The following is a 25,074-nucleotide window of genomic DNA, read 5'->3' as shown; positions in this document are numbered from 1 at the left end:
TCTCACTATCACAGTCCCACATCAATGGTGCATTCAGGTTCTATAGCACTGTGGTGCAGAGACCTCGTTCTTTGCTGTCTGCCACTGGGACACAGTGTCAAATTACAATGGGTACAGCGTTGCTAGATGTAGGTACCTTATTAACCTTACTACTGTTACGAACCCCATAACTGGGTTACTTACCAGCAAAGATAGAGACATCCATTGGAGTCTGATGATACTATTTTTAACAGTATTTATTAGTAAAAATACACAAAAATAATATCAATGCAAATATACAGATAATATACGTTGTCAATACTAAACCTAAAAGTGCGGGTAAAATAATAATAAGAAATAAGCTCTATCGTTGTCTAGGGGATAATGAATTGTCCGATGGAAATCTAAAGTTCATTTCAGTTCACAGAGGCTGCCATCGTTTGTTTGACCCTGTGTTGCAATTGTTGGAGAGAGAGAGATAGGAGAATGGGAACAGTTACCGCTACGGGTTTTGCCAACCTTCCTTTATGATTTCGATCCGTCAGTGTCTCATTGGTGTGGCCGTTCAAGTGTGACCTCTCCTTTAGCTAAACCGTTCTTCCGTGATGAGCCCGCCACCCAGGCAAGGGAGGACGCACACGAGCTCCCACCAGCTTTCGCTATAAAACGCTGTCACTGGATTTCTAGCGTTTCTCCTGGTGCGTCTAAGGGGTGTTCCCCAGACCTGTCTTTTATCCTCACTCACGGGGTTTCAGATGTCAGTCAGGTTGGGATGATGCAATCCCTCAACCAGACCACTCTGGTTGTCCCCTGAGGGGTTTCAATGAATAGTACAGTACTCAATACACAATTCCTTCTCCAAGAGACAATAGCAGTAATCAGTGGTTCCGTTCCGCTTATGTCAGGAGACATTCCACCTGGTTGTGTATTCTGTGTGTCTCTCTCTCATTTCCTGACATGCTGTGTATCTCTCTCATTTCCTGGGTCTCAGACCCGAAATAATAGCGATCTTGTGATTCTCAAAAAGGAGGGGCGACTTTGTACCCTTCGGCCCCTCAGAATTGCTCCACATTCGTAACACTACAATTTCAAATGATTATTTTAAAGAGCTGGTCAAACATAATAGTCTGTAAGACTTTGAGCTACCATCACTGATTCAGCCTCCCTCCTAGATTTTATACTCAAAAGTGACATTCCTGTGAACATTAATTTGGGGGATTTCAGGTTAAAGCTGATGCTGCAAAATACAGTTGTTATTAAGGGTGCAGATGGAGGAAATGCAACCTTGACTTCAGAAGTTATAAATCTTTATCCTGTCAGACGAAGAGTTCAAGTTGAACAGCTTGCTTCAAAATAGAACTTAGTTTTTATGTTTATTTGGAATACTGCCAGTCGCATTTATCTCTAATTTAATAGCACACACTTTAAAGACTCCAAAACTTTATAAAATACAGTTAATTTCAGGAATGGTAATATCATTTTTTATTTTCTTTATACTCTTTAGCTTCTTTAAAAAGATTTTAAGCAATTCCCACTATTACAGTAGTCGGTTTGGCCTGCTGAGCCAGGACTGCTTCAATAATCTTGTGTTAAACCCTGGGGCTTTCAGTGACTCTGCTCACAATGGTGTGTGTGTGTGTGTGTGTGTGTGTGTGTGTGTGTGTGTGTGTGTGTGTGTGTGTGTGTGTGTGTGTGTGTGTGTGTGTGTGTGTGTGTGTGTGTGTGTGTGTGTGTGTGTCTCTCTCTCTCTCTCTCTCTCTGTGTCGGGGGTGTGGAGGAGGGGAAGTGGGTATGAAGGAATTCACTAGTTTTAATGTTTTCCCAGGGCACTAATAAATTCTAATCTATTCCTTGTCTGCATCTAGTTGTTTATTGCCTGAGCCACAGCATTGTTTTAAATTGAATAACAAATCTTTAAGAGTAGTTACATCTAATTATGTATCCTATTAATGCTTCCTACAGTATTCTTGTGCCGGGAACAAATATTTATTATAATAAGCTGATTTTGCATGGTATTTGTTGTGTCAGCCTTAGTCCACAATGTCTAATGAACAGCAGTTTGAAATCACTGGGGACTGCATTTTCCACTCTTTCTACCCCTTACCACGTGCCACTTTAAGACTGGATTGTCTGGAGCCTGAACTTATGTGTGACTGATTGCATGGCTTCCCTTTATTTTAATTATCTAACAGAAGACAGCTCCTACCAAGTATTGCTTTTCCTTTTCTCTTCTGTTCTATTTTTTTCTCAAAGGTTTGGATTGCCTACCATTTCTTCTAAACTGTATTGATTTTCACTTTATTAATTTTCTTTATCTATCAAATTTATCATTAAAACAATCACAAAAGATGCTTGTCCTAAAGTTTCTCGATTTTTTAACTCGCTGGAGGAAATAAATATTGTTAATAATTATAGAGATCAATAAATAATTGATATTCCATATACTTTTAACATAGAAGGAAGCCACGTCACTTCAAACTCATTCACCTACAAGTTTTTGCCAGTACCGTATCTTCTCTTAATTCCCATCAAATCCTCACAGATTCTGTCATCTGCCTACATTAGAAGCAATTTACAGTGATCACTTAACCTACCAATTCATATATCGTTGGGTATAAGAGAAAATTAGAAATCTCAGAGGAAACACAGTCATAGGGAGAGAAAGTGCAAATTGCACACAAATAGCATCATTTTCTTACTGAACATTTGTTCTGATGTTTAATAAGGGCAATCACACAATTATGTTTTTCCAGTGGGCATCTGTTTTAGTAAAACATGGATTAAGGGTAATATGTATTCAAAATTGATCTTGCTTGTATATTATTTAAAAAGAGAATCCATAATGTTACAACCCATATTGTTTATGTTTATAAGATCATCCATTTCCAGCTTGGAAAAGTGAGGATAAGGTAAAAGAGAAGGAGAGTGCAGGAGAGGTTATAAAACTCTCCAGAATAAGTAAAAAAACAATATTTAGAAAAGGATAAGAATTTAACTTCTGGTAACATGGAAATAAAATTGAAAATGGCAATGAATACAGGCCTGAAGGTGTTATATTTAAAAGCACACAGTATATAGAATAAGGCTGATGATCCTGTAGGACAGGTAGAAATTGGCAGGTATGATGTTGAGGGCATCATTGAGTCGTGGCTGTAAGAACATCACAATTGGAAGCTTAACATCTAAGGATACACATTGTATCAAAAGGACAGGCTGGTAGGCAGAAGGGTTGGGGTGGCTTTACAGGTTAAAAAAAATAAAATAAATCCTTAGAGGTGACATAGGATCAGAAGAATCTTTATGGGTAGTGTTAAGAAACTGCTAGGGTAAAAATACCTTGATGAGAGTTATATACAGGCCTCCAAACTGTTGGCAGGATGCCGGGTACAAATGACAATGGGAGATCGAAAAGACATGTAAAAAGGATAGTCATCGGTGGTTTCAATATGCAAGTAAATAATGAAAATCAAGTTGGCTTTGGATGCCAAGAGAAGGAATTTGTAGAAACCCCATGAGATAGCTTTTTAGAGCAGCTTGTGCTTAAGCTTACTAAGGAGAAGGTAATACTGTACTGGGTGTTGTACAGTGAACTGGATTTGATTAGAGAGCTTAAGGTAAAGGAACCCTTAGAGACAGAAATCATAATATTATAAAATTCACCCTGCAGTTAGAGAGGGAGAATCTAAAATCAGATGTATCTGTTTCAGTACAGTAAAAGGAACTACAGAAGCATGAGAGAGGAGCTGGCCAACATTGACAGGAAGGGGCCACCAACAGAGATGATGGCAGGACAGCAATGGCTGGAGTTTTAGGGAGAAACTTGGAAGATGCAGGATTGATTTATCCCAGAGTAGTAGTATTCTAAAGGGCGGATGAGGCAACCATGACTAATAAGGGAAGTCAAAGACAGCCTAAAAGCAGAAGAGAGGACTTATCAAAGTTAGTGGGAAGCTTGTAAAAACTAATACAAGGCAATCAAAAAAGCAATACGGGGAGAAACATTGAAATGTGAAGGTTAGCTAGTTAATAATATAAAAGAGGACACCGATAGAAAAATCCGGATATATAATTCAGTATGGTTTCCTTAAGGGGAAATCTTGCTTGATAAATCTGTTGGTATTCTTTAAGGAAATAACAGACAGGATAGACAAGGGAGAGTCAGTGGATGTGGTTTACTTGGATTTTCAGAATGCCTTTGATAAGGTGTCGCACATGAGGCTGCTCAACAAGTTAAGAGCCCATGATATTACAGGAAAGATATTACCATGGATAGAAGATTGGCTGACTGGCAAGAGGCAAAGAGTGGGAGTAAAGGGGCCCTTTTCTGGTTGGCTGCCGATGACCAGTGGTGTTGGTGTTGGAACCGCTTTTTTTTGAATCATATGTCAATAATTTAGATGATGCAATTGAAGGCTTTGTGGCCAAGTTCATGGATGATACAAAGGTAGGTGGAGGAGCAAGTAGTTTTGAGGATGCAGAGAGTCTGTAGAAGGACTTAGACAGATTAGGAGAATGGGCAAAGAAATGGCAGATGGAATAGAGTATAGAGAAATGTACAGTCATGCACTTTGGTAAAAGGAATAAAGGCATGCAATATTTTCTAAATAGGGAGAAAATTCAAAAATCAGAAGTGCAAAGGGACTTGGGAGTCCTTGTGCAGAATTCCCTAAAGGTTAATTTGTAGGTTGACTTGATGGTAATGAAGACAAATGCAATGTTAGGATATTTCGAGAGGACCAGAATATAAGGGCAAGGATGTAATGCTGAGGCTTTATAAAGCATTGGTCAGGTCATACTTGGAATGTTGTGAGCAGTTTTAGACAATGAGACATTGGAATAGAATTAGGCTATTTGGCCCATCGAGTCTGCCCCACTATTTGATTATGGCTGATCCATTTCCCTCTAAACCCCATTCTCTTGCCTTCTGCCTGTAACTTTCATGGCCAGATCTATCAACCTTAGCTTTAAATACATTCAACCTGGCTTCCACAGCTGCCAGTGCAAATAAATTCCAGATTCAGCATCCTCTGGTAAAGAAATTCCTCCTCATCTCCATTCAAAACGGATGTACATCACAGTAAGCACATCTACATGAAATGTTGCCGTAGAAAAGCAGCATTCATCTTCAAAGGTCCTCACCACCTGTCTTTTCTCATTGCTGCCATCAGCTGGAAGGTACAAGTGCCTCAGAACTCACACCACCAGGTTCAAAAGCAGTTACTGCCACTCAACCATCAGGCTGTTTACAGTTACTGTTCTATAGACTTGCTAAGTATGTCCGCAGGAAAAAGAATCTCATGGTTGTATGTGGTGACATGTAAGTACTCTGATAATAAGTTATACTTTGAACTTTTTGAACCTTTGATGTAACTCTATTCTGAGGTTGTGCCCTCTGGTCCTAGACTGCCATTATAGCAGCCCTCCTCTCCACATCGACATTATCTTGGCCTTTCAACATTTGTTCAGTTTCAATGAGATTCCCCACCTCCAAAAGCCATCAAATGCCCCTCATAATATTAAACCTTCCATTTTTGGGCCCCTTATCTAAAAAAAAAGCAAATGCTGCAATGGTAAGGATCCAGAGGAGATTCATGAGAATTATCTCGGAAATGGAAGCGTTAATATGTGAGGAAAATTTGGTGGCTCAGGGCCTGTACTTACTGGAGTTCAGAAGCGGGGGGGAGGGGTGGATCTCATTGAAACCTATCAAATATTGAAAGGCCTCAATAGAGTGGATATGAAAAGGATAGGGGAGTATAGGACCAGAGGGCACAGTCTCACAATATAAGGACATCCTATTAGAACAGAGATGACAAAGAGTTTCTTTAACCAGAGGTTGGTAAATCTGTGGAATTCATTGCCGCAGATGGCCGCGGTGACCAAGTTATTGAGTATATTTAAAGCAGAGGTTGATAGGTTCTTGATTATTAAGGTATCAAAAGTTACAGGGAGTCAATCAAATGTTTTAATATAGGAGATTCTTTCTTTTCCTGTATCCATTTAGATTCCCATTTATATATAAAATCTTCTTGAGAGTATGACAAATACAATAAGTGTCCGATTAAGATGAGTGCAATACAATTTTTTACATCAATTATATATTACACCACAAAAAATAAATAAATTAAACCCAAATTTATCTGATCAGTGTTTCCGATGTAACCAAGAAATTGGTACTTTTTTACATTCTACTTGGTCTTGTTCTAAAATTCAACCTTTTTGGACAAATTTAAGAGTTTTATTAGAACAAATTATTGGAATACAACTTCCACATAATCCAATATTACTTTTACTAGGTGATATTGAAGGGATAAAACCGATATCCAAATTGAATAAATATCAGAAAGAATTTATAAAAATTGCATTGGCAGTAGCCAAAAAGGCTATTGCAGTTACTTGGAAATCGGATACATATTTAAGTATAGATCGTTGGAAGAAAGAAATTTATGGCTGTATTCCACTTGAAAAAATTACTTATAATTTAAGAGATAAATATGAAACATTTTTGAAAATTTGGCGCCCTTACAAAAGATAGGATTAAACATATAGGTGCTCTGAAGATGAAATAATTGGTTACTTGGGGAAAGAAATAAATATATATACTAAAGTTATTACGAACTCCATGGAGCATGTGGGGATCTTCCAATATCCAGGCATTCCTTTTTTTTTTCTTTCTTTCTTCTTTTTTTTTCTATAGGGATGTTAGTGGGGAGGGGTTAAGGGGAGGGGGGATGGGTAACACACATTTTCTTTTTCATACACTTTTATTCTGTAACTACTTGAAAACACAATAAAAAAAAGTTTTAAAAAAAAGTTACAGGGAGAAGGCAGGAGAATGGGGTTGAGAGGGATATTAAATCAGCCATGATGGAATAGTGGTACAGACTCGATGGACCAGATGGCCTAGTTTGTCTAATTCTGCTCCTATATCTTATGGTCTTAATTTCTATCATTCACAAAAAATCACTTAAGTGGAGTGAAAACAACAAATGGAAATCATCATTTGATAGCATAAACCATTTATCTATGCTAGAATTCAAGATATTTATTTTCGTTTTATTGCTTATCTCTAATATCCCTTAAACAGCTGGTTGAGCAACTTGCTTGAACAGTTGCAGGCTTACTGGTGAAGGTCCTCCCACGGTGGATTTTGACCCAACAATGATGAAGGGCCACCAATAATAATGAAAGTCATAACAGAACATGGCATAGTGAGGAATCTGCAGCAGGTGGTATGCATGCTGTACTTTGTCTTTTATGCTGATGGAAGTTGGAAATTTGGGGAATATCTCACAAGCTAGTCAAATATTTGGATGACATTGCCATACTCAAAGAATCATATCTTTAAGTAAACGTCAATGATGGCACCTTATCCCACCAGTATGCTTTACCCAGCATAAGTTGCAACACAGGGTGACATGGTTACAAGAGTACTCAGCATTGAATCTGGACTCTTTGAACCTTCCTGCCATCAGGTCAAATACCTTCCATGGTAAACACCAAAGGGAAGAAGCAATATCATTAACAGTCCCATCATGTGATGCCAATAAAATGATTAGTTTGAATTTACAAGGATAACTCCACCCCAAGGCCTTGAATAAAATAATTAAATTCCAGAAGTAGGGAAGGAATGATTGCTCTTAAACATCAAGAAAACATTTGACCTTATGTGATATCTAGGAGCCCTAGTAAAAGTAAAATTAATACTACTTGAGAGGCAAACTCTCCAATGGGTGGAGTTAAACCTGGCATATTGAAAGATGGATATGTTTCCACATTGTCAGTCATTGCTACAATAGTCCATCTGTTCAATACGAGGGGTGATTGATAAGTTTGTGGCCTAAGGTAGAAGAAATAAATTTTAGAAAACCTAGCACATATTTTTCAACAGTTCCCTCCTACATTTACACACTTAGTCCAGTGGTCGTGGAGCATACGGATCTTGGACCTCCAGAAAGTGTCCACAGAAGGGGTGATTGATAAGTTTGTGGCCTAAGGTAGAAGGAAATGAGTTATACAGCTCTTGTTACATGCACTTGCAGTTCAATTCTTTGAGTGATTATGCAGAAAGTTTGAAGTTAATAACTTCCACCTTAGGCCACAAACTTATCAATCACCACTGATGAGTTCACTTTCTGGAGGTCCAAGATCCATATGCTCCACGACCGCTGGACTAAGTGTGTAGATGTAGGAGGGGACTATGTTGAAAAGTAAATGTGCTAGGTTTTCTAAAATTGACTCCTTCTACCTTAGGCCACGAACATATCAATCACCCCTCGTAATTTTGACCTAACCATCCTCAAGTCTGAATATCATTCTGATGGTTAGTGACTGACTTGCTAAACCCTTCCCTCCACTACCCTTGAAGCTTCTTTACTATCTTCAATACACAAAAAAATAGTATAAAGGTATCATCTCCACTTGATGGACAAGTCTAGCTCCTAAAGCATTCAAAGAGTGTATGATAAAAACATTTGATGAGCACCTTGGTGATCAAACTATTCATTTAGTCTCTCAACCATCAGCACACCATAGGTGAAGAAGCATATACAAAATGCCTTGCAGCACCTGACCAAAGTTTCATTGATAGGTACAAACAAGCTGGATGAACTCAGCAGGTCGGGCAGCATCCATTGAAATGAGCAGTCAACGTTTCGGGCCGAGTCCTGATGAAGGGTCTCAGCCCGAAAAGTCGACTGCTCATTTCAACGGATGCTGCCCGACCTGCTGAGTTCATCCAGCTTGTTTGTACGTGTTGATTTGACCACAGCATCTGCAGTGTACTTTGTGTTTTCATTGATAGCAACTTCCAAACCTACAACATTCAACATCTAGGATGAGAACACCAGAACCTTAATTTTTTCCCCCCCAAATGATACATCATTATGTCCTAAAAATTTACCACAATTCTATCGTTGTCATTGGGTTTATAAACAGAGACTTCCTACTCAGTAAACAGATGAGAATTTATCATACGGACTGCAGAAGGTTGTTACATTCTTGATGGCAATTAGAAATGGGTGATATGCGTGGGCTTTACAAGGAATATACACCTAAGTTACATTACCTTTTAAAACTGTTCAAAGTAGCAACAAGAGGCAGAAATAGCATGCACACTTACTTTGGAGTATTTTTTAACATTTTAAATAACTTCTTTTTTCCCACATTCAGGATGAATTTATGTCTACAGTGATAGCAATGTGCACATCCCTTGTGTACCTGAACATGGCTTACACTACCATTAATGATGCTACACTAAGGACATTGTCAAAGTAAGTTGTACCATTGCAGTTCTTTCAGTAACTCTCCAAGCATATAGCTTACAACCATATCCAGCTTATTTTAGATTGATAGCCCCACTTTAATTCACACTTCACTGTGATCCTACTTTCTTCCTTCTGTTGTATTTAAATATACGAGGGGTGATTGATAAGTTCATGGCCTAAGGTAGAAGGACACAATTTTAGAAAACCTAGCTCATTTATTTTTCAACATAGTCCCCTCCTACATTTACACACATTGTCCAGTGGTCGTGGAGCATATGGATCGTGGACCTCCAGAAAGTGTCCACAGATGGGTGATTGAGGCCAAATGCAGAAGGAGATGAGCTATACAGCTCTCGTTACATGCACATGCAGGTCAACTCTTTGAGTGATTATGCAGAAAGTTTGAAGTTAATAACTCATCTCCTTCTGCCTTCGGCCATGAACTTACCAATCACCCCTGATAGATAGATAGATAGATAGATACTTTATTCATCCCCATGGGGATATTCAACTTTTTTTCCAATGTCCCATACACTTGTTGTAGCAAAACTAGTTACATACAATACTTAACTCAGTAAAAAAATATGATATGCATCTAAATCACTATCTCAAAAAGCATTAATAATAGCTTTTAAAAAGTTCTTAAGTCCTGGCGGTTGAATTGTAAAGCCTAATGGCATTGGGGAGTATTGACCTCTTCATCCTGTCTGAGGAGCATTGCATCGATAGTAACCTGTCGCTGAAACTGCTTCTCTGTCTCTGGATGGTGCTATGTAGAGGATGTTCAGAGTTATCCATAATTGACCGTAGCCTACTCAGCGCCCTTCGCTCAGCTACCGATGTTAAACTCTCCAGTACTTTGCCCACGACAGAGCCCGCCTTCCTTACCAGCTTATTAAGACGTGAGGCGTCCCTCTTCTTACTGCTTCCTCCCCAACACGCCACCACAAAGAAGAGGGCGCTCTCCACAACTGACCTATAGAACATCTTCAGCATCTCACTACAGACATTGAATGACGCCAACCTTCTAAGGAAGTACAGTCGACTCTGTGCCTTCCTGCACAAGGCATCTGTGTTGGCAGTCCAGTCTAGCTTCTCGTCTAACTGTACTCCCAGATACTTGTAGGTCTTAACCTGCTCCACACATTCTCCATTAATGATCACTGGCTCCATATGAGGCCTAGATCTCCTAAAGTCCACCACCATCTCCTTGGTCTTGGTGATATTGAGACGCAGGTAGTTTGAGTTGCACCATATCACAAAGTCCTGTATCAGTTTCCTATACTCCTCCTCCTGTCCATTCCTGACACACCCCACTATGGCCGTGTCATCAGCGAACTTGAGTTATTAACTTCAAACTTTCTGCATAATCAGTCAGAGTTGAACTGCATATGCATGTAATGAGAGCTGTGTAACTCATCTCCTTCTACCTTAGGCCACGAACTCATCAATAACCCCTGCTGTGGACACTTTCTGGAGGTCCAAGATCCATATGCTCCTCGACTGCTGGACTAAGTGTCTAAATGTAGGAGGGGACTATGTTGAAAAATAAATGTGTTAGGTTTTCTAAAATTGACTCCTACCTTAGGCCACAAACTTATCAATCACCCCTCGTAAATATCAATGAAGTATTAAATTGATCTGCTGTTAGGTAGATTTCTATGATGAGTGAGGGATTTGTAGTGATTCTTTTCTTCACAGTGGCAAAAACTTAACATATACTACATCAAAAATACAATGCTATGATTATTATAAATTGGTACTGGGAGGATGTCAAGAACAACTGTGCTTTTGCTGTAGGATTACAAAACTCACTTTCTTTCAGATTTGAGAATATGCATGTAGTGAAATTTATTCAATTTATATTAACAATGTTTTGTTTTATAAGATATAATTTCTGAAAGCAGAATCTAATTTAATTCTTACTAAAAATGCCTGAAGAACTTCAATTATTTTCAATTGGACTCTGCATGAACGACTTTCCTGGCGGGAATGGTAAAACAAATTCTATAAATAACACTGGCGTTGAGCTTAATAGTTACCAGACCAGCTCCATTTCAGATGCATACGCTCTGGACCTCTGTTAAAGATAAATGCAGGACTGGGATAGTGCATTTGTTACAAGACCTAAAACATGTCTTCAAATCTAATGTTTTGTTGCTTTATGGATGAAAAGTTCACATTTGTCTTGCACTTTTTCATTTTATCTTGCCTTAGTTTGCTCTACCATTCCACAAGTAAAAAAAACAGAGAAATATCACAGATCTGTAAACCTGCTGTACAGCTGTTTATTTAGACTTAAGTACAGTAATCACTCAAAAGACCTACAGTGAAAATTTAACTGCATATTTCACTCTCTTGTTTCTGATTTAATTCTGCTAAAATCTGAAGCTCATAAAATACCAGCAAAAAAAAGAACCTTTTATAGTAAGGGACCAGATTTCAATATCTTGATAATGCTGCAACTAAAAATCCTGCAACTTTCTTCTTTTTCCTTCAAGGTTTGGTCTAAATCTACAGTACTTGAGCCTGGCATACTCAAAGCTATTCACAAATAAAGGTTTGAATTACCTTGCCACAGGAAAGGGCTGCCACAAGCTCGTTTATCTGGACATTTCAGGTTGTACTGAGGTTGGTGTATAGAACTTCTTTGCTGCTATGAGAAACTATATTCTTCGATGGTGGCTAACAGTCCCAGCTTTTAGTGGCTGGCTGAGTAATGCAGGAAGGGGGAGGGGTATTGAATCTAATGTGGAGTTAGAGAATCCCAGGCTGCCAAAAATGATTGTTCCCTCAGGCTCCTGGCAGAAATCCAAATGGTTTTCATCTTAGCATAGAAAATATATAATTGGCTCTGTTCAAAAAGAATCAGTGTAGTTGTTAAAGGCACATGCCTTTATTTTATTACATTCATCACAGTCATTTGCACCTATAAGCAATATTCAAAACCTTCTCTTCTGCTTCTTCCTCCATGTCATCTGCAATTAACCCTCCTCTCTTTTGCCTCTGCCTTCCTCTCCCCTCCTCTTCCTTCCCCTTGTCTCCCTTTTCACAACTTTCTCTCTTCCTCTCTCTTCCCTTCTCCTCTTCCCTTTTTTGTTACCTCTTTCTTCTCCTTCCACTTCTTCCACCCACTGCCTTCCTAACAACCCCTGGTCAATTCCCTCTCATCTTACATAACTCCACTGTCCTCTCCACTCTTGCTCTCCCACCATCATCCTCTCCATCCAGTTCCTTATACCCCTTATCCACCTCCCACCTTCTCATTTTATACCCTCACTTTTCTCACACCCTTATCTCCCCTCCCCTCAAAAGCATCCCACAATCAGATGTCTCCTCACATCCACCTTGCTTCCAGCCCTTCCTCACATTTACACTTCATCTTTCTTCAATTTCCACCCCAGCCTCCATCCCTCAACACCACTGCCTCCCTGTCACTCTCCTCTTCATAGCCCTTCAGCCTCATTCTCTCAATCCCTCGCAAAACAACTGCTCACACTTTAGAACCCCACCTACTCATTTTTAGCTCTACCCAACCCTATTGTCTACATTCAATTCCTTCTCCCAACCACCCACATTCTTATCCACCTTCAAATCCAACTTCTCAATCCTATTCCCAATCTCCCTTCATCTGGGATCTACTTTAATCTCCCTCATATCTCCCATTAACTACATTTAAAATGCTTTACCTCTCAACACCACGCACTTACACATATGCTTTATTCCCCCATTAACCCTTTACTTCACCCCTCCATCTGCCTCCAAATTCTTCAGCTTACTCTGCTTTCTTCTCCACTTTCATGCACTTTATTTCCCACCTTCAACCACTCACTTTCCCTATTTTTACCCGCTCACTTTTGCCTTTACTCAACCCTTCAACTCCTCACCTCAAACATGGATGTAATGGCCCCTATTCCCTCCTACTTCACACCCACCTACTCCAACAACTCTTCCTTTTTATTCCACTCTTTGCCTTCACTTCCATCTCCAACCTCCCCACTCCATTTCCCCATTCCCCACTCCATGCGGAGTCAAGGGATATAGAAGGCAGGAATGGGGTACTGATTGTGGATGATCAGCCATGATCACAGTGAATGGCGGTGCTGGCTCGAAGGGCCAATTGTTCATTTCCAACCACAACCTCTTTGCAATCACCCCTCTGCCTTCAACGCCCTTGATTTTCAACCCTTCTCTTGTATCTTCATCCCATGAACTTCCCTGTCTTCATCTCCCATCCTATCAACACCCGCACTCCTTCTGGCTTTATACCAAATGCCCCCCATTCCATATCCTTTAATCCCATGCTTTCATCCTCAACCCTTTTCCTTCATTTATCTCCTGTCTCATCCCCTCCCTCATACCTGCCCCTCCTTTCCTCTGCCATCTTTAACCTCACCTACTCCATCTGCTTACCCCTCCACATACTCTGTCTTCATCCCAATCCCACCTTCATTCCACACCTTTGCCTCCATTCTCCTCCCATCTTCATTTCACCTCTTCTGCCTTCATCCGAACACTACCTGTGCTTTTACCCCCACCCTTCATCCCCATTCCGGTCCCCATATGCCTTCAGTGCACCTCCACCCACCTTCAGCCTCCCCTGTAACCTAACACCAATGGCAACCCATTCTTTCTTATTTTTACTTTTGTTCCCTCTCTTCCATTCCTCTCTTCCACCTTCTACCAGCAAAAGACAGGGAAGTTCAAGATGTACCTAAGGCAGAAAAGCTCCATTTTCATTTTCCATATTTTTCTCTGATAGGCTAATATGTTTATTTTGTTGCTAAAGGGAAAAGTTTTACTTCCAGTTTAAACTCCAGTATTCCAGTCCTGCCGAAGGATTTCGGCCTGAAATGTCGACTGTACTTTTTTCCATAGATGCTGCCTGGTCTGCTGAGTTTCTCCAGCATTTTGTGTGTATTGCCCAGTATTCAAGCATGAGAAATCGAGGATACCAATGTCTTTTTTTTTGTTATATCCCTCTTCAGAATATCCTAAACTTAGTTTGAAACTTTAGTTTCTGATGAGTAGAGTGTTGCAGACCTCTCAGGAATTCACCTAATTATAGCTCACTTATCGTTACAGAAATGAGCAGGAAATAAACTTCTCAACCCCTCAGGTATATTCCAAAGTGTGGCCATTTGAAATTTGTGAACAAGAATGCTACACAACTCTAGTTGAGGGCAGACATACTACTCGATTTTCTGAGTTTGCAAAATTGAATAACATAAATAATATAAAATATTAAAAAACTGTGCTTCACAGTTTATGAAATGGTGCACTGTTGCAGTTGATTGAACTCATTCTTCACCTCCTCCATCTTTAATCTAATTCATTGGATAAACATAACTTTCAGCAAATGACCTTAAGTGGCCAGTGTGGCACTTGTTCCGCTTGCAAGGATAAGTACCATGAGGGAGATCAGTGGGGAGGGACGAATGGACAAGGGAGTTGTATAGGGAGTGAGCCCTATGGAGAGCCAAAGTGAGGTGAGTGGAGGGGAAGATGTGCTTGGTGGTGGTATCCCATTAGAGATGGTAGAAGTTATGGAGAATTATATGCTGGATGCAGAGGCTGGTGGAATGGTAGGTGAGGATAAAAGGAACCCTATTCCTGGTGGGGTGGCAGTTTGATAGGGTGAGGGCAAACGTGTGAAATGGAAGAGATGCAGTTGAGGGTCACATTGATGGTAGAGGCAGGAAAGCTCCTTTTTTTGTAGAAGGGGGCATTTCGTTAGTTCTGGAATGAGAGCAAATGCGGCAGAGGCAGAGGAATTGAGAGAAGGAGTGGCTTCTTTACAAGTGACAGGGTGGGAAGAGGTATAGTTCAGGTAGTGATGAGAATCAGTGGGTTTATGAAAGATTTCAGTAAAAAGATTTCCAGCATCTGCAGATTTCTCGTTTGTAATTTGACCAAAGACTTCTCAGTCTAAAAATAATACATTTTTTAAAGTGGTAAAAACCAATGTAACATCTGATGCCTATGTTACTTCCCTATAATTAAAAAACAATTATCTAAAATAACTCTATATAATATATTTTTCACAAAATATTTCAGATACTTTGAGTAACGGACTGTTCTTTCAGACTTAGTCAAGGCACTGTTGTCAAACTGTAATGATCTCTCTGCAAGGTTACTGAGCGTCCTTTAGAATTTCCATATCTCTTTCTGGAGCAAGCTTATTTGGTCAACCTTTTTGATATTGTAGTTGTTCCTCTGATATGAGAAAGCTTCCATCTTGATTTTGTATGAGCCAGTGTATTGTGTGTGTCAAGTCACCACTATCTTCAGCTGTGTTTGCTTATCCTTTTTTAGACTATCTCAATTTGTCTTTCTACACTTAACTGCACATCTGGTTCGGCATTGTTTCCATTAGTAGGAGCACACTTCCACTTTTAATTCAGATCACCTTGATTTCTTTGTAAAGGCTTGTTCTCTTTCTGTCTTGCCCGAATCACCTACTGTAGATTCTACATTTTCTCAGCCTGCTAGACAGCCACATCAGGTCTTGCATCAGTGGCCAGTAGATTGGACTTTGCTTTGTAACCTTGATTAAGTTTTCAGCACCTCTTTCATTCGTGAAGCAGGCTTGGTTAAGCATGCCTACATTCTCCCTAAGCATTTTGATGCTCAGTGATGGGGCTTCAAGGCAATGATCTGAAGTGTTTTGTGATTACAGTGAACAAATGCAATCCCCTCCAGGCATATTGGGGTAAATCTTTTCATCTCAAGATCAAAGCTTCTTATTTTGTGAATAATGCATCTTTACATCTGTCAGAGTTCCTGTCTGTATACCAGTGGCTGATCCCAGACTTACTTTTAGGACACCTGCCTGCTTATTCAGTTCCTTATTATTATCAAAATATTGTATGACAGCCTGTCTACTTGATCTTTTTGATGGTATGTTTATGAGCAAATGTGCTCATAAACAAACTGTCGTCTTCTATAGATGTGTAGTGAGAGTATATTGACTGGCAGCATCACAGCCTGATTTGGAAGCACCAATGTTCTTGAATGTAAAATCCCATAGAAAGTAGTGGGTAAAACTCTGTCCATCATAGGTAAAGCCCTCATCACTATTGAGCACATCTACTCAGAGCGCACAATCCATCATCAAGGACCCCCACCATTCAGGCCATACTTTCTTCTTGTTGCTGACATCAGGAAGAAGGTACAGGAGCTTCAGGACCCACTCCACTAGGTTCAGTACAGTTATTACCCCTCAACCATCAGGCTTTTGAACCTGAGGGGATAACTTCACTCAACCCACTACAACCTATGGGCCACTTTCAAAGACTATTCAATTCATGTTCTTGATATTTAATATTTATTTATAATTATTATTTTCATTTTGTATTTACACAGCTTGTTATCTTTTACACATTGTTGGTTTGTCCATCTTTCATTGGTTCTATAGTGTTCCTTTGTATTTACTGTGAACACTACGGCTAACGGACTAGTGCAGAACAAACAACCTATCTCTGAATGTGAACAAAACAAAAGAGATGGCTGTTGACTTCAGAGACTTCAGAAGGGAACGGAGTGACCACTCCCCGCTGAACATTGACAGCTCCTCGATAGAGATTGTTAAGAGCACCAAATTTCTTGGTGTTCACCTGGCGAAGAATCTCACCTGGTCCCTCAACACCAGCTCCATAGCTAAGAAAGCCCAGCAGCGTCTCTACTTTCTGCAAAGGCTGAGGAAAGTCCATCTCCCACCCCCCCCCCCCCCATCCTCATCACATTCTACAGGGGTTGTATTGAGAGTATCCTGAGCAGCTGCATCACTGCCTGGTTCGGAAATTGCACCATCTCGGATCTCAAAACACTGCAGCAGATAGTGAGGTCAGCTGAGAAGATGATCAGGTCTCTCTTCCCGCCATTACGGATATTTACACTGCGCACTGCATCTGCAAAGCAAACAGCATTATGAAGGACCCCACGCACCCCTCATACAAACTCTTTTCCCTCCTGCGGTCTGGGAAAAGGCACCAAAGCACTCAGGCTCTCACGACCAGACTGTGTAACAGTTTCTTCCCCCAAGCTATCAGACTCCTCAATACCCAGAGCCTAGACTGACACCTTACTGCCCTATTGTCTTGTTTATTATTTATTGTAATACCTGCACTATTTTGTGCACTTTATGCAGTCCTGGGTAGGTCTGTAGTCTAGTGTAGTTTTTTTTTCCTGTGTTGTTTTTTCACGTAGTTCAGTCTAGTTTTTGTACTATGTCATGTAACACCATGGTCCTGAAAAAACATTGTCTCATTTTTACTATGTAGTGTAGCAGCAGTTATAGTCGAAATGACAATAAAAGTGAGTTGACTTGAATGTGCACAAAAATATATACTTTATCCTTCTTAAACCCTCACATCAGGAAATTTTTGATAGTTGATGACCCTCAGAAAGCATAGTACCCATGCATTATCCATCGAGATCAACATCTTTCCTAACTTGACTTCAGTTGGATTTGGATTCTGGCTATCTCTGGTGGTTGTACCCTGGAACTTCAGTTTATGTTTGTTCTGTTGCTTCTCCCCATTTCTGCCTATCAGGATGCATTCTATACCCTAATTTTCATAAACAAAAAGTAACAGAAAAATAGAGAAAATTTCAACACCTACATAATTTCCAAGGTAAAAAAAAAACACATAGTTCAGCTGAGAATTGATAAAACACATTTTTAACACACAAGGGATTTGGTTACCTATTATCATAAATGACATGGACATCAGCCAATCATGAGTACTTCAATAAATTAGACAGTATTTAAATCACAGCCTTTCAAGATGAAATAAATTAATGCATTTCTGATTAATAATGTTTTGTCTTTTAAAGGCTCAATTTTAACTCATTAGGCAAGCAGGCACTGGATGATAAATAAACTTCTTGGTTCACCATCATAAACTTCAGTCACAATTATCTCCCAAGTCCCATTTTAACATGACCTATCAGTTACACATTCCTAATTATCAGAGAAAAGGGTGGTAGACATTGTTTGCATTAGTGAGGCCTTTGACAAAGTCCTCCATGGTAGACTGGTCCAGAACGTCAATGCACATGAAATCCAAGCCAAGCTAGCAAATTGGATCTATAGTTGTTTTGGTGATAGGAGGCAGTGCACTGTGACATTAGTGGAGTTATGCCTATCTGATTGGAAGTCTGTGATCATTGATTGGAAATCTATGATACTGTAAAAAATGGTGCTAGAGCTTCTATTGTTCATGATATATATTAACAATTTGGATATGAATGTAGGTTTATTTAGTAATTTTGCAGATGACATGGAAGTTGCTGGTATGAATAACAAAGAGGTTGTTTAAAGCTACAGTAACATATAGAAAGTGAGCAAAAAAAAGATGGAATTTAGTCCCAACAAGTGTAGTGAAGCATTTTGGGAAGTCAAATAAGGATAGGTTATATACAGTAAATGGCCAAGCTCTAATAGGTGTTGATAAATAGAGAAACCTTGGGGTAAAGATCCAGAGTTCCATGAAAGTGGGAGATAGGTGGTGGAGTAAACGTACTGTAAGATTCAAAGTACATTTATTATCAAAGTATGTATGCAGTAAACAACTCATCTTCCCACAGAAAACCACGAAACAAAGAAAACCTGTTCAAAGAAGAAACATCAACCTCCCACCCCCCCCAACATGCCAAAAACAAATCGCACAAATGGTAAAAAAAAAGAGAAAAACACAGAATATAAAATGCAAAATCAAAAGATTCTCATTTTAATCAGCTCAGATCAGTTCAGTTCAAACTAGCGCTGTGCATTATCTGCAGGTCACTCTGATCAAAATCACACAAAATAGCAACAAAGAAAAGGAGTGACCAGCAACCAGAAACACAACATAACTTGAACTACAGAGTCCAATCCACAAACTGTTTTGGTTAAATCTTGCCCAAGACCCAGGTCTCCAGCACAATCCTCCGGCAACATTGAAAGGGAGAGAGAGACATGAATGCAGGGAGAGAGAGAAATAGAGAGAGAGAGAATGAATCACATGCAGACACCTTCCTCTGGCAGCAGCAAGCAAGATGGTGATAGACAGCACAGAACATCCGTTCATCTTCTGCTTACTCCTAATTAGTTCAATCTTCTTTGACACAATATTGGCAAGATTGGGAAGAAATATAATCAGTTATTGACTCATGCCCCATCTCCAGGCTTTGAGGACACACTGTGGTTTCAAGCTTCACAGAACACTCTCGGAGACAGTAAAGGGCCAGATTGTTCAATTGACCTGAAAACACCCCACCAAAATTTAGATCACAGGTTCCAACAGTAGCAGAACCACCTTTGAAAGAAAGAGAAGACGTAAAAGAGGCAAAAGCAGTAGTCTTGTGAACTGCCGCCCTTGGTTGGGTTGTTTGCTGGTGCCATCTTCTTTCATGTATGCTATCATGCCATTAGCCAAAGAATAGAATATAAAACTTGAAACATCATGTTGCAACTTTTCAGAACACTGTTTAGACTGCACTTGAAGCATTGCATTACGCTAAAGAAAGAATGTGATTGTGCTGAGCAAGGTGCATGGAAGGTGTACTAGGATTCTGCCAGGGTAGGAGGATGTCAGCTATAAGGAGAGATTGGGTTTGTTTTCCCTGGATCATAGGAGGCTTAGAGCTGACCTGAAAGAGATATACAAACTCATGACTGGCAGATACAGTCACAATGTGGCATCAGTGTTGAGGATAATTGTGATGGAGATGTTATTTCTTATTTTTACTGATTGCAGTCTGATGGTTAGGAAGTCAAGGATCCAGGTGCAAAGGGAGGTCTTGAGTCCCAGATCCAGGAGCTTGAAGAAGTGTTTGTATGGAATTATTGAAATACTGAAAATTGGAAGTATTGAAGGCAGAGCTGTAGTTAATAAACAATAGTCTAATGTAGGTGTTTTTACAGTTCCGATGCTCCAGAGATAAGTGTAAGACTAGGAAGGTGGCACCTGCCATGAATGTATTTCAATAGTAGGCAAATTGCAGTGGGTTAAGGTTGTCTGGGAGGCTGGAAGCACTTCTCAAAGCACTTCCTGATGGTGGATGTCAAAGCCACTGGGTGCTAGTCATTAAGGCATGTTACCTTATTTTTCTTTGGTACTTGTCTTCCCCAAAATACAATGCCTCACACTTAGCTGAATTAATCTCCATTTACTCTCCTTGGCCCTCTTACCCAGCTGATTAAGATCCCTCTGTAATTCCTGATAATCATCTTCACTGTCCACAACACCAATAACTTTAGTGTCATCTGCAATCTTATTAGCCATCCTTTGTATATTCTCATCCAAATCATTGACATGCAATAGATGACAGATAGCAATGGGCTTAGTGCCTGCTCCTGGAAGTACCACTAGTCACAGGCCTAAAGTTCAAAAAATTAATCTTCTGCCAAAACACTTTGGCAGAAATTCCTACCATTAAGCCAACTTATCCATTTATCCAGTGAGTAACACACCATGGATTTCATGTGATCTAGCTTTCCACTGCAGCCTACCATGCAAAATTTTATCGAAGTCCTTACTGAAGTCCATATAAATACATCTTCCGCTCCGATCTTATTGACCTTCTTGGCTACTCCTTCAAAAAAGTTTGTTTGAATGATCCTGCAGGTTTTAACTGAGAGCTTCCCACCCATGAGGATTGTTCTAGCAAAACACAAATGAGCTCTTTATTATGGCTGGTTTTCCAATTTCCTTTGATTACTTTCTCCAGTCTTCACAACCTGGCACACATTAAGCAGTAGGAACAACAAATTGGCTCATACTTGTTTCTCAAATAGAGCTTATAGTATATTCTGTCATTGGGGTATGCTGTTTTCTTATTTTCATTTAGGGAGTGAAATTCTTCTGTTATTAATTTTAGCAAGAAAACCAGTATTACAGATGGAACAGAACTTCATTCTTCTTTCATTTGATACCAAAGGAATCATGTAAAAGAAGAATCACTTAAATATTTACTACAGTTTTGCAGATTTAGCCTTTTAACTTACTTTAAAGATATCAATTTACATTTGAACAACCTAACTGCTCACATGGCATACATCCTGCCTTTATAATGATGATGTGAGCTCCATCCTCCTGGACCATGATTATGTGTCAGATAAACACTGATGGTCCTGGGCAGGTGAGAATGGAAACTAATGAGGGCTTTGTATCCTGATTTCCTTTGCATTTCAGTGCTCATGGTAAGGCTTGCGCCTTTTGCTGGAAGCAGTCAGGCAAATATTGGAGGGCTTATTCAAATAAGGTAGTAAAAGTAGTATTGTGAATGGCATTTTCATTTATGACTGCCTTAGCAAGGCTGGGCACTAGTCACAATAGCATTTTACTGTATCAATATGGCTAGGTTTAAGAAGTGACGTTGACCTGTTGCTAGTAATAAAATTTTGCCAGTGCAAAACAGAAACAGGTCCTTCAGACCACTTAGTCCATGGCCACTGCCAAGCATCTATTTACTCTAATTTTACACTAATGTTTATTTAATATTCCCCATATTCAGTCAGGTTCTACTACTGATCTACACACTGGGGATAATGTAATGTGGCCAACTAACTCATCTTTGGGAAGAAGGGAGAAAATTGGAGCACCCAAGGGAAACCCATGCAATCACAGGAAGAATGTACAAACTATTGTACAGACAACACTGGAGGACAGAGTTGAACCTGGATTGCTGTGAGGATTAACTTTTTTCAGTATGTTCACTAGCAAACATTTTATTAATCCAACTGGCAGCCAGCCCCTTTTGAAGGAAGTGTATTTGTCTTAGTAATTGGACTCATTCTTTGATCTTTAGCTCTCTGTAGGAGTTTCCCTGGTGCAAGCAAATGAAAGCTATATAAAACCAGCTCCAGGAAGTTTCCTGAACTTAAACAACAGCTTCTGCCACTGTATTTATGATTATGTCGCTTCCTAAGAAGAGTATTCTGTGCGTTTTGCAAATTATTTGTTGACATACTGATTAAAAGGCATATAGAGAAAGATGTTTCTACTTGCTAATTGCCAATCTAAATTGTCAGCGAACACAAAGCACCTTTTTAACAAAAAAATCATATTGTTGTTTAAACTGATATACTCAAACAAAATGTATTTACATTAACTTAGGTTTAAGTTATGTTTTATGTATTTTTTGTTTGTTTAGATTTCAGTGAGAGGCTTTAAGTCATTAGGAATTGCTTGCAATAAAATTGAGCACCTTGTTATCAATGATATGGCAACACTTACGACCAACTGCATCACAGTAAGTGCGGTATAAATTTATCAACTATATAATAATAATAGTGTTTCTTTTATTTGTTAATTGAACCAAAATACTTTGTATTGTTTTAAAAATTTAAGTAAGAATATTTGTTTGAGATGTCCTGTTTGCTTCAAAAGAATGAACCTGAATCACAAGAAGCAAATACTGCAGATTCTGGAAACCTGAAATAAAAACAAAATAGTTGGAACTATTCAGGAAGCCAGGTGAATCTGTGGAGAAAGTAACTCAGTTAATGTTTCAGGTTGTTGACCTTTCATAAGGATTTTTGAACTTTTTTCAGATTTGATGGAATTTCATTAAGCTGAAATATTAATTCATTTTCTACCTCCATGAATGATATCTGATTTTCTGAGTTTTTCCAAAGCTTTCTGTTGATAGGCAGTACCTGCACCTGAAAAATTATCTCTTTTTTGATAAAAAAAGCCTCAAACATAAAGAGCCAACATTTTTTTACACTCTGTTTTCTTTCTCAATGGCATCATTGCCTCTTCATGTGTGGTGTCCACATTTAGAAATTGTCTTTCCTCAATAATGCTTCTCTAAATTATCCTTTTACAATTTGTTATTACAGAATCTGATATCATGAGTTTCAGCTCTTACTTTCCAAGTTGCTTGTTGGCTGCTGCTCAGTTCATTTCTACCTTTGACTTATTATTTTACTGTTTTCTATATCAGGCAAAATTTTGCTATATTGCCTTATGGAATTAGCAGGTAAAACTATCATTTCCTTTCATCATTTCTGTTGGTTTCCTAATAAGCCACAATCATTATTAATATACGTACTTACTAGAAGTCATAGAATCTTATCCTATAGTTTCGTAGTTATTCAAAGTTCTGAATTTATTATCAGAGTACATAATGTCACCATATAGAACCCTGGGATACTTTTTCTGCAGTCATGCTTAGCAAATCTATAGAACAGTAATTGTAAACAGGATCAATGGAAAACAAACTCTGTAAATGCTGATATAAATAAATAACAATAAATAATGTGCATGAAATAACAAGCTAAAAGAGTCGTTAAATGAGTGTAGTTCTCCCTTTTGTTCAAGAGCCTGATGATTGAGGGGTAGTAACTGTTCTTAAGCCTGGTGGTGTGAGTCCTGAGGCACTTGTACCTTCTACCAAATGGTAGCAGTGAGAAAAGTACATGGCCTGGGTGGTGAGGATCTTTGATAATGGATGCTGCTTTCCTATGGCGCTGTTTCATGTGGATGTGCTCAATGGTTGTGAGGGTTTTACCTATGAGGTACTGGCCAAATCCACTATCTTTTGTAGGATTTTCTGCTCAAAGGCATTGGTGTTCCTGGACCAGGTTGTAATGCAGCTAATCAGCCAGTCAGTTTACTAAAGACATTGAATATGGATTTTTTGCTAAGCCAGTGAATATCTGCATTATTTCTGTTATTGATTTCCTATAAGATAGCTAATGTAAAAATCAGTATACCAGACAAGTTTGGGGAAAGGGCTGGTTTCTGAGTGACAGCAAAAAGAAGAGCTGATTATTGTCTCTCCTGAGCCGTCTTGCCAAACTACTGGGGCCAGTTTGGAGTGACTATGTTGACCATCAATAGTCTTAAGGCAAGTACCAAGAGCTGAATCATCCCTAGGCTAGCAGCATCAGGTGCTGTATAGTTGTGCGGGCAGTAGATCTAGTTTTGTAGGAATAATTTCTTTTTTAAAAAAATCAGCTTTGGTATAGGCTGTTTGTTAAGCATCCACTCTTAGAAAATCTGATGATACAGGCTGGTACTTGATGATACTTGTTTTGTTCAGGGAGCACAATTTCATGAAAAAAACCCTGAACAAGAACAATATCACTTATTAATGAATTCTAGGATATCCCTGTTGAGATTCAAGTTATCTTTAATCCATTTTGGGAGCATGAATCATAAAAACAAAAAATCTGATCTTTTTGAGTCCAAATTTCAGCAAGCAGGTTCATCATGGACTAATTTCTTAATAGGTTAAGCAGAAGTGTTGATAAATTTTGATTGCCATTTGACATGATCAACTGGTAAGTAACCGTTTACAAGTGTTTATTGAAAGATTAAAATATATATTTAAAAGTCATTTTCATATTTTCATAACAGTTTATTATATTTCCATAACAGATGATTACATTTACTGTGAACTTAAAAAAGTAGGCACAAATTACTTTTCGGACTTTAATGTGTTGAGATACAATGCATGCATGTAGAATCATAGAGTCAGAAAAATACAGCTCAGAAATAGGCCCTTTGGCCCATCTAGTCCATGCCAAACCATTTAAGCTGCCTACTGCCATCGACCTGCAGCCAGACTGCAGCCCTCCATACCTGCACGATCCATGTGCCTATCCAAACTTCTCTTAAACATTGAAATTGAGCTTGCATGCACCACTTGCTCTGGCAGCTCATTCTAACTCACATAACCCTGCTGAATGAAGAAGTTTCTCCCTGGTTCTCCTTAAACTTTTCACCTTTCACCCTTAACCCATGACCTCTAGTTGTAGTCACACCCACCATAGATGGAAAAAGCCTGCTTGCATTTACCCTATCTATACTCTTCATAACTTTGTATACCTCTA

General features: G+C 39.1%; 2 protein-coding genes across 2 annotated transcripts in view; one reads left to right on the top strand and one right to left on the bottom strand.

Moving 5' to 3' along the window:
* The window catches only part of lrrc17 (leucine rich repeat containing 17), a 52,568-nt gene extending 40,618 nt beyond the window's left edge, over positions 1–11,950 (bottom strand). The window contains exon 1 of the mRNA XM_073066628.1: positions 11,817–11,950. The gene's annotated coding sequence lies outside the window, so the exon portion shown is untranslated. The remainder of the gene's footprint in view (positions 1–11,816) is intronic.
* The window catches only part of fbxl13 (F-box and leucine-rich repeat protein 13), a 162,011-nt gene that overhangs the window by 82,406 nt on the left and 54,531 nt on the right, over positions 1–25,074 (top strand). Inside the window, exons 9-11 of the mRNA XM_073066627.1 lie at positions 9,151–9,251; positions 11,747–11,876; positions 22,386–22,484. Coding sequence (XP_072922728.1) covers positions 9,151–9,251; positions 11,747–11,876; positions 22,386–22,484 — 330 coding nt within the window. The remainder of the gene's footprint in view (positions 1–9,150; positions 9,252–11,746; positions 11,877–22,385; positions 22,485–25,074) is intronic.

The sequence above is a fragment of the Hemitrygon akajei genome, chromosome 14 (genome assembly GCF_048418815.1).
Source record: "Hemitrygon akajei chromosome 14, sHemAka1.3, whole genome shotgun sequence".
In the NCBI taxonomy this organism is placed as follows: domain Eukaryota; kingdom Metazoa; phylum Chordata; class Chondrichthyes; order Myliobatiformes; family Dasyatidae; genus Hemitrygon; species Hemitrygon akajei.
Note: the sequence above shows the minus strand (reverse complement) of the source record. Positions and strands in the feature narration are given on the sequence as shown.